Raw genomic sequence first — 13,307 nt, forward strand, 5'->3', positions numbered from 1 at the left:
AGGGCCTGCCCACCCTGCCAGGGAAGGAGTTGACAAAATGGGAATCAGTCAAAGACTGGACTTGGTGACTTTGGAGTTCTTCTCCAAATTTAACAAATTCTGTGATCCATCAATCACCTGGATCTGTTGATTTCCATGGGGGAAAACCACCCTGCTCAGACCAACGTTTGGCTTTCCAACATGTTATCTGCTTGAGGACCCAACATCCATTTGCCATTGGCTTTGATATAAAAATATATCACTGGAATTAATAAACACAGCATGCTCTACTAAACTTCTATAGATTTTAATGTGAAACTAATAAAAGGTGCCATTGGAAAAAGCTGCACTTGAAAAGTCATTTCATAAAAAATCTTGTAAAAATCCTGTCAGGCATAAAAATCTCACTTCCTAAAAGGGAATGAAATACATCAGGAGGGCTTGACACCAAGGTACCCCAGTCTGAGGACATGTAGCAAAAACCCCATGTGATTTACGCTTCATGGATATTGGGAAAACAAAACATTTCTTAGAGAACAACAATTCAGCTCGTTGAGCTGAAAAATACTATTTTACTGGTTTTTTACTCAATATAAGCAAAATGTACAACTGTCCAAACAGAAAATGTACCAGCTCACTCTAATACTTTGTTTTATGCCTTGTGAGCATCTCGTTAGCACTTACCAACTTCTCCTAAAATATATTTCTACTCCCAGTGACTCCAGCCGAAAGGTTTAAGCCCTGTCAAGGGTTGTACAAGATTTCCAAAAAAAAATAAAGGAGCCCTTTGTGATAATTGACTGGAATATTTATGAAGCTGAGGCCTCAGGTCGTTCAAGGCTCTGTTGGTCAAGGCAATTCTGCTCTGTCTTTACTGCACTGGGAGTTCTAAAAGTAAAAACCTCCCAGGAGCTGCTGCTGAGATTCCACCAGCCTGGAGAAAAGGAGGCTCAGGGGGAACTTCTGGCTCTTGCTGACAGGAGGGGACAGCCAGGGGAGGTCGGGCTCTGCTCCCAGGGAACAGGGGCAGGACAAGGGGAAACGGGTTCAAATTGCACCAGAAGAGGTTTAGGTTGAATACTGGGAAAAATTCCTTTAGAGAAGGGGCTGTTAAACATTTGAACTGACTGCCCAGGGCAGGGGTGGAGTCCCTATCCAAGGGACTGGGAGCAGTGAGAGCAGGTGTTGGAACAGGACATCAAGCAGTTTGGGGATGTAGGAAGGTAAAAAAAAGCGAAACAACAGAAATCACCTCAAATATTTTCACATTTAGGGCAAATTATGGCAGCCTAAGATAAAACCATGAGACAGAGGCTGAAGTATAAACTTATCTCTTCTTAAACTGAGTTGTTGACAGCTTGTCAGAAGCAAAACTGTTGTAACTTCCCAATGGAGAAGTTGGCAGTGAATTCCAAGGAGAAAAATAGTTCTATGTATTTCATCCCTTAAATAATGTCCTCGTGTTTCCAGTGGTGTGGTGACACACCTGGGAACATTTGGGAACATGGATATTGTTGCCACCTAATTCCACCGTGGGATTAAGGAGCTGGAAAGGGCGCACAAGGTCTCCTGATGAGATTTTTGGCCCTTGTCCACAGCCAAGGATCTCCTGAGGGCTCCCAGATCCTCCCCTCTTGGGTTTCTGTGGCTGAGAGCCCCCGCAGCAGCTGGGAGCTTTGTGCAGGTGCCGAGGGCTGGGCTGGGGGATAAATACCAGGGGGTGACACAGAACTCTGGAGGGGATCAGGCGTGTGCAGGGGAAATGCTGGAGCAGTCGGGGCCATGGAGCGCTCGGAGAGTGAGGATGACTCCACAGACAAGGAGTGCAGCTTTTCGGGAAGCAGCTCTGAGGAAGAAGAAGGCCAGGGGGTGTCTGAGTCAGTGCTCTCCTCTCCTCCCTAGGGTCACTGGGGGTGGTGGGCACTGCCAGGAATTAATGAATTAATTAACTGTTAATAAGTTGTGTTTTACACATCGCACTTCTAATAGCTGCTTGTGCATTTAGTGCTGTGCTGTTAAAATAATTACTTGTATTTAATGCACTTGTAGTAATTAAATACCTGTTGCATTTAATGCAGTAATTACTTTTCACTTGTCATAATTCCTTCTTGCACTGGTAGTAGTTACTTTGTGCATTTCCTGGGAGTAACCTCTGCATTTAATATTTTGCACTGGTGGTAATTAGTGGTTTCATGTACTTACTAGTAATTAGATTTTCATTTAATGCTGTGCACTGGGAGTAATTAATTACCTTTGTTTTTAATGCTCTGCACTTGTAGTAGTTCCTGCTTCAGCTAATACCATGGTCACTGATTGCATTTAGTGCTGTGCACTTGTAGTAACTTCTGCATTTAATGTCTTGCCCTTGTAGTGGTTACTTTTCCCTTCAATGCTGTGTATTTACCAGTAGTAACTTCTGGCTTTAATGCTTTGCACTTGTAGTAATTATTACACTTAGTGCTGTGCCCTTATAGTAATTACTTTTGCATTCGATGCAGTTCCCGTGTAGTAATTACTTGTTGCAATAACTGCACTTGTGGTAATTCCTTCTGCATTTAATGCTGTGCACTTAACTAGTGGTCAATTTTCCATTGAATGCTGTGCACTGGTGGGAATTACTCTTGGACTTGTAGTAATTACTCATTGCACTTAATACCGTGCACTTGTAACAGTAACTTCTACACCAAAGTCTGTGCACTTGCAGTAATTATTTGTTGTGTTTAATGCCCCCTACTTGTAGTAGTTACTCTCTCACTGAATGCTGGGCACTTGCTGGTGATTGCTCTTGCCTTTAATCCCCTCTTAGCAATTTCTTTCCCAATTAATGCCTTGCACTTGGAGTTTTTCATGGCACGCACTTCCAAAGTTTCCTCATCCTTGAATGCCTCAGATTGCAGTACCTCCCTGTGCTGCAGCTGCTGGCCAAAGTCACCTTCTAGAAAAGGATGGATTAGTAGAAGATAACAGAAATTACAACAGCACCTTATGCATCTGAATACCTCATTTCAGATTTTATTGAAAACATTTGAATTGAAGCCACCAATTTTATCATATCTTCCTGATCTGTAATCATCTAAGTATAATACAGTAACCAAATGATGTCTGTGATCCATAAATTTAAAGGGATAAATGCCTTTTTGTGGCATCTGGGGTAATGGGACAAAGGTGTTGAGTTTTAATGGGAATTGGTGGACACCAACAAGTTTGAATTCTTGTTTTAATGGATCAATATATTGGCAAAAGCTGGCTACAGCAACTTAATAAGGAATTCAATATTCTTCCTTATCCTCTCTGCATTTGCCCAAGTTTTAGGAATTAATAGAGATAATTATCCACTGCTATTCCACTGCTTCTTTCTCCTTGCTTTAAATAAGCACAATGTGATTTATCAGTGGGGTAAATTAGCACTAATACACATTTAATTCCAGTCTGAATAGACTCAGAGTCAGCATTTCAGCACAGCCTGGAATATTAATGTTCTTCCCTTGTATTTCTGCTTGCTCTGCTCTAAAAGTATGAACATGAAGAGAGCTTCAAAGCAATTAAAGTTAATTAATGATGACCTCAAACAGAGAGTGCACGTGCATCACCCCTTTTATAATTATATTCCTGCTTTAATACCTCCAGTCTTTAAATGGGAATTTCTGTTCCTAACAGCACCTGTACATCTCATTTTCTGCTTCAGTGGAAGTGAAGAGTGGTGTTCCTGCCTAAATGGATGAGGGGTGTTTAGGAGAGGAGAGGTCTCTCTTGCCTGTAATCCACTTACCCTTGAAACATGGAAAGTTTGGAGGGCATTGGGATAAAGTGAACCCAGAAAATGCAGCGCTAACTCTTAAACACTGGAACACCAAATCAACCTGATTAAAATGAATTAAATTAATACTTTTATTAGTCTTGGAATTCGAGTCTTTTATTAGCCTATATGGATGATGAAAACAGCAAGGTAAAGCTGTGAAAGGCCAAAATTTGTCCTGAAAGTGCTTGAATAACCCTGTGTGTTGGAAATCAGAAAATTGTCATGGAAATAACTGAAGAAATGTGTTTTTTCTTGCAGGGAGGATGTCAGGACAGCCAACGTCATCGCAGCTGAAGCGGTCACTTGTCTGGTCATAGACAGAGAGTAAGTTCTTCCTTCTGCCTGGGACTGGGGGGAAACTCCAATTTAAACCTTTTCCTGAGCTTAAGGAGAGCCTTGGATCATCTTCTCCAGAGAGGCCTCTTAATGTGGGGTGATAAAGTCAGACATGTCCTTGATGAGTGGAGGGAAGGTGGCCATAAATCAACCAGACAAAACTCAGTAGTGACAATTAGAATCACAGAAAGTCCAAGTGGAAATAAAGGAGGAGCTGGAATTACTCTGGAGAAGGGAGCTAGGTGTTACAGTGGGCAGAGTTCACGTCCTGAAAGGCATCAGCTCCTGGCAAATGCTGGAGCAAGGTGTTTTCCCAGTCCGTGTGGGGATGGAGAGTCCTTGGGAGAAGGCCACAGCCCTGCTGGGAGCTCTGCCACTCAGAGGAGATACAAGGGACCAGAAAAGTAAAATAATAATTTGTATAGGAAGCTTGAGAGAAGTAAGGGGGGTTGGTCCTGAAAAAAACATGCCTGGATGCTCCAGTGCTGCAAATCCAGCTGTTCTTTGTAGTTACTGGGAATGGGATTAAAAAATGACATAAAAATAATATAAAATGGCATAAAAATTGAACATGACTCCTGGGCTGGTTTTCCCATTCTGAAGCACTGGCACAGACCAGCAAAAGGCACGGACACACCTTCATGGGAATCTTTCCATGGGAATGTGGTAGGGATCTGTGAAACCCACAGAGAGGGTGAATAGGTATTGACTTTTCACTGCCTCCCCCAGTGCAGGAGGTCCAAGAAGCCTGCAGGAGGGAGCCAGAAACTATGGAATAATGAGAAAAAATTGCCAGTGTTGGAAAGGAAAAGAAATCCATTGGATTTTTGAAATATGTGTGACCCACCTCTGGGCCAGGAGCTTTCAGAGCAGTGTGGATTGCTGGGGCATCTGGGCAGGGCCAGGAGCTGGATCTGTGTGCATCCCTAGAAGTGATTCTGGAGCCCTGCTTGGTTCTCTGGTGGGAAATGGGATTCTGTGCTCTTTTAGGGCTGATCTCCATCCCCTCTGTCCTGCTGTGACACAAGTGGTTCATGTTGAGTTATCTCACAGGCCTCCATTTCTGGAAATCCAGTGTTCTGTAAAGGCTGAGCTGGGGGATGCCTTCAGAAATCCTGAAAAGTTCTGCTTAATGTTAATTCATTATTAATTTCAAAACCCGTGGTCTGTCCACTGAACACAGGTGGGAAACACCTGAGATCTCCTTTCTCAGCCTGGTAGGTAAAACACCCACCCTCCCTTCTTGTGCTGTGGGGCAAAGAGAGGAAGAAGAATTTGATCATTTAGCAAGATAATGTTTTAATAATATTTATGCTTTTAATAATTAGATAATTTAGCAATCACTAATTCAGAGAAATAAAAAGCAACGAGTAATTGATACTTTTTATTTTCACACTTTTGCAACAGGTATTTTTAGTTTTCACTGTGAGAGTTAAAAACCCCAAATAATTCAAGTTGCTCATTCCTGATTATTTCCCAGACTGTTCCTTTCCTTGTCTCTTGTGCCTTGTCCTCAGCATACAATGCCCTTGAAATAGTAAGGAAGTACAAGTTAAATTTAAACTGATGAAGCTGTGGTTAATCTACCCCAGAGATTCTATTAACACCTTTCAATTAGCAGAGTAACACTATTTATACAATTCTTATTTATAGTGCAAGAAAAGTGACCCTATTGATAGCCCTATTTATAGCTCAGAGCAGGCTGTCCTGTGTCCTGGCCAGTGCTGAATTTCATGTCCCAGCTCTTCCTTATTTTGTAGGAATGACAACAACAGGAGCAAAAATTTCATGTGGAGATAAACTATCGGGACTTGTGGCAATTTGGGAGATTGGTGAGGAAAAAGAACCATTTTTTTATATCCAGAAAGGGTGAATTTTACACCTTTTGGGTTGTGGTGCTGGAGGTGAATGTTGTGTGACACAGGAGGTGGCAATGGGAGCAGGGAGTGGGTGTTTTCTGCAGCTGGAATCTGTTCCATGCAGCAGGAGGGGTGACACAAGTCACTGAAGTTGCCAAATATTTCCTTTTCCCAGACAACCTCCTTGCCTAATCAGATGGAACCACTGAAGCAGCAATTTCCACTCTCTGTGGGTGTCCCCATTTGAAGCAGCTCAGCAAAGCTGGTGTTGCAGTTTCAAAAAACCAGGTGATGGGAAAAGACTTTTTCTTTAGCACATGGAATTCCTGGAGAATTCCAGTCTCACTGACCAACACCACCCACTAGAATTATCTGCAGCAGGGTAGCTCTTCCAAATTCCTTGTGAAAGGCTTCCCAAGGCATCCAAAAAATTGTTCCAGCTGCCACACTCCCATCTCATTAACAAAGGAAGTGCTACAGGAAGTTATTCCTAAGGGAGGTGTGAACCTGGCTCTGGATTTGCCAATATTCCCAGCAATGTTAGGGCTGATTTAGCTGCTGCAGAGTTTGTAGTTTGGGGGTGAATAATATGGGAAACTTTCATCACAGGGATGAGCCAGGAACTCTGCACAAGTTGGGTTTGAAAAGGGAATTGCTTAAGCATCAAAAGAGGGAATGTTTTGCCTAAAAGGATCTCTGGAATTTATAAAATATGTATAAAATGGGTACAGGGCTGAATCAGTGGAAGTCAGAAATGCCACGGGGGAAGCCAAACTGGAGCTCGTGATGGGTCTTTAATTACCAGATGATGTTGGTGCTGCCTTGCTTTTTAATTTTCTTGTGAAACAAGAGGACTCTCCCAGTCCCAAAACCGTCCCCAAACCACCTCAAAGTCTCCCAAAACGTAGTGCAGCAATTTTTGCCAATCTAGGAAGATGTGCTTTGCAAAGTGCATTCCCAGTATCATTTTCTGGTGTAGGAATGAGCAAAATCCTGATCTAACAATGAAAACAACCTGCGGGAAGCATTTGATGCATCCCGTGGACTTTGTTCCCACTTGTCCTGAAAATATTTGTTACGAGAAGCATTGGCATTTTTTCCATCTTACAGTTGTGGTTTTGAGTCACTTCCATCACTGGAGCAATGAATTTCAGTGGGATTTGGTCCTTAATGCTCTTAATCCTTCGCTGTGAGGGTGGGCAGGCCCTGGCACAGGGTGCCCAGAGCAGCTGTGGCTGCCTCTGGATCACTGGAAATGTCCCAGTCCAGGCTGGCCAGGGCTTGGAGCAGCCTGGGACAGCGGGAGGTGTCCCTGCCCATGGCAGGGGTGGGACTGGATGGGCTTTGAGGTCTCTTCCAACTCAAACTTTTCTAGGAATTCTATGGTTCCCATTGGGAGTACCATTCATTTTGGTCCCCCAAGGAAGAAGGTTGTACTTGAAAAAAGAACTTGGAATTCAGAAAGAAAAAAAAAATCCAAAGAATTGCCCATTATCATCAAAATTTCAACACAGAAGAGGAGGTTCTGTAATCCAGTGGGGAAAGTGAAGTGAGAGGGTGACAAGGCTAAGGAAATGAGGGTGGCAGCCCTGAGAAGGGACCACAGGACAGGTTCCGTGCCCAAGCTCTCTGGTGCGTTGGGATTGATTCATCCAATGTTCTTCCTGCTGGCCATGGAGCACAGACCCAACCATGGAATTGGCTTGGAAACCAACAAAATCCACACAGTGTTCATGGGAATTGTGAAGAAAAGGCCAGCTGGATAGCTGACCATCTGAGGGAATTGGGATAAGCCTTTGGATGCTTGAGGAGCCACACAGCTCAAACCTCCACTCTGGGGACACACATTAATATTTTACAGCACCTCTCAGATGCCTTTTAGGCATTTTTATTTCCAAGTGCTTTTTTTTTTTTTTTTTTACAATTGATGGACTTTCTGTCTTTAGGACTTGCCTTGACCTACAAGATCAAGGCTGTTGTTAATGAAGTTTTTCCTGTGGTGACACTGCAGGAATTCATCCTCTGGGAAAAAAGTTACCATGGGAGCTGTTCGGTGGTGTTGCCTCCAAGTTGTTCCAAGCTTGGCCTTGTCAGAGCTCATCCTGGTGAATTTCCAGGCTCCTTAGAGGGGTTAATAGATTTGTTCCAGAAGTACAGTTGGGGAAGAGTTAGCAAATATATGCTGGATTTGATGGATTGGTCCTTTAGGAACTTGTCTCTAAAAGGTCTTGTGATAAAAATGGTGCAGACACGCCTTGAGCATCTGTTCTGTGGATCACTTTGGATAAAGATGCACAGACAGACTTCACTGTAGCCCCTTTGTATGGAGAGAAAACAGGAGGGAAAGGCTCCAAACTTATTCCTGACATTTGGATCATCACTGGCACCCTCAGGGACAAGTTGGAGCAACTTTATAATTTTTTTTTTCCCTCCACCTCCCTCTTGAAACTGAGAATGTGTTTGAAAGTGTTCGCGGCTGCTCCTGAACTGTTGGAATATTTACACTGAGGTTGATTCAGGTTCATCTTTTATTTATATGGGATTTTTTTTTCCCCTCCATATAATTTATTTATGGCGCCAACAATGTTTTCCTGGAGCTCAGAGATTTAGCAACACTGTGGGTATTGGGAGGACAAAATTGCCTCATGCAAATGGAGAGAGAGGAGCTAATGGATCCGAGCCAGGAAAACTCAAGGCACAGCTGCTGCTGACAGAGACTTACAGAACTACCTGGAATTTACACTAAATGCTGTTTTTCCAGCTTGTCTTTTTCAGCTGCACATATCAAGAGGATGCACTTTTTTTTTTAAGGCAGCATTTTAAATATTTCAGCTATTTTCTGCTTTTCTACTTTGCATTTCCCATTTTTGTCTGTGTTTCAAAGCCTGGGTTTGTTTTTTATCAAGGAGAGCTGTGAGGTGTCAACAAAGGTTATTGGATCGGCCCCTCTGGCAAGGGAAATTGGAGAAAAATGAAATAAAAAAGTATTATCCTGGCATGACTGACCCCATATAAGCTGAGCTGAGCTCTTTCAGTGGAGATTTTAGGGTTTGCTGCTTTGCTGTTTCTCCCAGTCGTAGCAAAGTTTATCCATGGAGAAAATTGGTTATGAGGAGAGAATAGAAAAAATGAAGAGAAAAGGCCATGAGGAGAAAAAAACCTGAGCATTTTCTGATTGAATTCTGGGAGAGGTTGGGACTGAGCCGAGACTTCAACAATGTTGAGATGGGCAATAAAAAAGGGACTCAAGTGAACTTTGATAGCTTGCCCAGTGCTAAGTCTGGCTTAAATTTTTTAATAAAAATTAAGGGTTTTAGCAAAACTGTTGTTACTCCTTTCAGTGACTTTTTCTTCTTTGCTGTTTCACTAGAAAAGATTTATTTGCCTTGCCAAAAAAATACAAGCAAGGGGGGGAGGGTTTAAACCTGCCATGGTTTCCTAAGGAAACCAAGCCTAAATCAGAATTTAGGCCCTAGGTGATGTCTTTTGGCCTTTCAGGACGGTGTTACTGTGTTAATGAATTGCCTAAATACCTGTTTGGGTGCAATTAGCCATTAACACCCCAATCCTGCTTTGCTCTCACTGTCATCTTGCAAGGTTTGGCTTCAGCCTGTGGCACATTCCCAGCTGCAGGAAGATAAAACTTGAGGTGTTGAAGGAGCTGAGTTGTTCCTGTTTTCACTGCTGAGCAAGGAATTTGGGGGTTGAAAAGTTACTTCCATTATTAACACATCCTAATATTAAAAATATGAGTAATTACTAGACTGGTTAAAAACCACTAACACCCGTTTATGTGAGAGCAAAGGGGTTTGTGCCTTCCTCTTCCCCATTAATGAATTAATTAATTTGCTTTTTTTGTGCTGCATAAATGATGTCCTTGATTGTATGATTTAAAATCTGATTAATTAAGTGGAGCAGAGGACTGGAGAAATTGGTGTGGGCAGAGGGCATTTCCTGAGCTGTAATTCCCAGCAGAGAATCCCAGGATGGCTCAGTTTGGAAGGGCCCACAGTGGGCAGCTGGTGCCAGCTCCCTGCTCCAGCAGGGCCATCCCAGAGCACAGGGCACAGCATTGTGTGGAATAGCCCTAGGAAGGAGAATTCCTCTGGAAAAGCCCTTATAGCAGCTCCAGATCCAAACCACCTCTCCCAATTGTCACCTCCTGCCCCACAGCAATGGGGAAAATCCAGCTTTTTCCAACAGGATAATAGTGTCTCCCTTGGTTCTGCTGTAGGTGCTGTCTCCACTCTCAACACATCCATGGGGTACATTCCATAGGGTCAGGCGTCTCCTGAAGGACCCGCTCAGGGCTGTCAGTGTGTCTGAGCCGCCCGGGGTCCCACCGCTCCCATTCCAGGATCACGGAGTCTCCCTGGCTCATGCCGTGCCTGCCAGGATATTGCATTGCCCCAGCTGCCCTGGATTTTCCTCCCCTGCTCAGTGCCATTCATTCTCTTTGATCCTTTAACTCCTCCTTGAGAAAGGGCCATATGTAATATCCCCTTCTTATTCCTTAAGTCAGAAATGTGGCCCTCAGTGGGGATTTTAGGGGTTTTTTTTGCTTTTTTTTCAATGTTTCCATTCTTTTTTTTTGTCAACTTCGAGCAATTCCTGTTCTTCAGCTCCATGTTTCATGCCTCAGGAGTGTCAGAAGCACAGAAGAATTGCAGGATTTTCATTTGTGAGGCTGTGACATTAAGGCAGAGATCAGTCAGGAGACTCTGGTTTGCAGCAGTTCATCTTTTCAAATTTTTCTTCCTTGAATAAAAGAAAATGTTCATGTGACAGACCCACTGGGAATTCTGGAATTGCATAGAAGAAAGTAGCTTTTCATCTGGAATGTTTTTGGTTGAAGACATACACTGATTTCAGTTATTGATTTCTAATTTTTCATGGAATCCCAGAATGGTTTGGGATGGAAGGGATATTTAGGATCATGCTGTTCTACCCCAGCCATGGCAGGGACACCTTCCACTATCCCAGGCTGCTCCAAGCTCCATCCAGCCTGGCCTTGGGCACTTCCAGGGATCCAGGGGCAGCCACAGCTGCTCTGGGCACCCTGTGCCAGGGCCTGCCCACCCTCACAGGGAACAATTCCTTCCCAATATCCAACCTGAATTCCCTCTCCTTCAGTTTGAACCCCCTTTGATGTGTTTTTGGATGATTTTTCTGTAAAATTGAGACATCTGGGATCCAGAAACGAAAATTTCACTTTGGAAGCAGAGGGATTTACAGGGCTCCTGGTTGGAGGACAGGGATGTGATGGTTGAGGTGCCACCACACTTCACATTGGCAGATTTATGCTGAAGCTTCTACTGGAGGGTGAAAACCTCCAGCAGCCATTTCAGTGGGCTGGATAAATAATTTTGGATCTTCTTGGAGTTGGTTTCTGCATCTCTAGCATTTCTGAGGCCTGGGCCTGGTGGATCACCGGCATCGATCCAGCCCCGATTGCTGCCAAAAAGCCACACTGGATTTCTTGTCTCCCAGTTGGAATCTCTTCAGGTTCAGTGTTTGACCTGGTAGTGCTGATGGGACTGGATGATCATCAGGGTATTTTCCAAGCTTGGTGTTTCAGTGATTTTCCTCTCAAAGTGTCCCTTTGTCTTTACAGCTCCTTCAAGCACCTGATCGGGGGCCTGGATGACGTCTCCAACAAAGCCTATGAGGACGCGGAAGCAAAAGCAAAGTAAGTGCTCAGCATCAAGTCTCAAACTTGTGTTTGTTGATGGTACACCACTGGAATTCCCAAAAATACATCCTTGTTCTTCATACAGTAATACCAAACAGCTTAAAAAGGAGAGATTCCTCCTCTGGATGGAGGAATTTTCCTCCTTGTGAACCTCCCTGGTTCTCCCCATGAATATGGAGATAGGTCTCCTCTGGTCAGTGCCCAGAGCCAGGTTGTCCCAAGGTCCTGCTCTATCACAATATTTGAATCCAGTGGATCTTCCAGAAATCTTGGAATATTGTGAGGTGAGAAACTCCAGATCTTGGAATTGTACTTGAGGGAATTGTTGAAGACATTTAATTTCTTTAGAGAACTCTGACCTTTCTCAGATACTTTCCAAAGTCAAACGTGTTTTGAGACAAAAGATGGGCAGCGGAATTTGTCATTTGTGGTTAAAAACTGGAGCTGCCTTGATGTGAAGCAATATATTCATCTGAAGGCCACAATAAATACTCATTCCTTTCAGAAGGGAACTGTAGAGTATTAGATTAAAATATTTTTTTAAAACCCACTTTTTATTCATTCTTGAGCTGCAATTTGATTTTAGTCTGTAATCTTTGAGCTCTGATTCTATCCCAATGATTAAAGCTTTTCAAGAGGTTCCTGTTCTGCTTCAGGAGGTGCTCAATATCAACCAAACACAATTCAAAGGCAGAAGTTGTTGAAAAGAAAATTAAATTTGCTCTATACAAAATTTCTTTTCTTTTCCCCCCCTCTCAATTATTTTGCTTTTATGGGGATTTTTTTCATAGCACATTAAGAAGGGGGAGAGGTGTTTTCTCAAAGTCAAATGCTCCAAGTGATTGCCTAAATTACAGATTCCAATTAAGTTATACATAGAAACTTCTCATTAAACCAGAGGGGTTGGAATGGTGTCTGCTAATAACTCTTGGTTTGTTTCAGAAACTAAGATCCATCTCAAAAATCTTCAGTTCACAAGCAAAACTTGTTAGGCTTGCAAAATACCCACTGATTTCTCTTTTCTTATCTTTGAGTGATATTTGAAATATTAGATTTAATTCATTTTAAGGTATTCAAAGGGTTGCATTTCAGATTGGAATAATATTTCCCTGCCTCCAGAACAAAAGTAAGCTTCCTTCGTATAAAGACGTTCCATTAAAAAGGTTAAATTCCCTAAATTCTTGTTGACCCAATGAAAAAGGTGGGAGACCATCAGCTTCCTTTACCATCCCCAAAAAAGGGGTTTTGGGGGATGGAATGTTTCAGACAGATGATTCCAAGTATCCCAGGGTCATTCAGTTACTATTTTATGTTAATTTTTCAGTGTTACTATTTGGGTTATATTGATTTCCATCAGAGCAGAAGGGAAGAAAACACTGGGAATAAAATTGGGGAATTTTGGGAGGGGTCATAAACAACATCACGGTCACAGAAGGTTTTTGAAGGTGCCACCACAACTCATCAGCACCAAGAAAAATGTGCCCTTCCCACATCTATAATTTTAAGTTCTATTCTTGAGTATTTATTACCCCAGAAACATTGGGGATGCAGATTGAGGAGTTTTTGAGGATAGTTTGGGGAATTTTAGGATCTGCTGTACAATATGTGGGAAGCTGCGGTTTGGGACCTCTTTGGAAGAAAC

General features: G+C 42.9%; 1 protein-coding gene across 10 annotated transcripts in view; it reads left to right on the top strand.

Moving 5' to 3' along the window:
* The window catches only part of PRKG1 (protein kinase cGMP-dependent 1), a 366,718-nt gene that overhangs the window by 299,536 nt on the left and 53,875 nt on the right, over positions 1-13,307 (top strand). For all 10 annotated transcript variants that reach the window (XM_086900026.1, XM_086900029.1, XM_086900028.1 and 7 more), the window contains 2 exons: positions 4,037-4,102; positions 11,588-11,662. In XM_086900026.1, the coding sequence (XP_086756152.1) occupies positions 4,037-4,102; positions 11,588-11,662 (141 nt within the window). The remainder of the gene's footprint in view (positions 1-4,036; positions 4,103-11,587; positions 11,663-13,307) is intronic.

The sequence above is a fragment of the Cyanistes caeruleus genome, chromosome 8, assembly GCF_971803275.1.
Source record: "Cyanistes caeruleus chromosome 8, bCyaCae1.hap1.1, whole genome shotgun sequence".
Lineage (NCBI taxonomy): Eukaryota > Metazoa > Chordata > Aves > Passeriformes > Paridae > Cyanistes > Cyanistes caeruleus.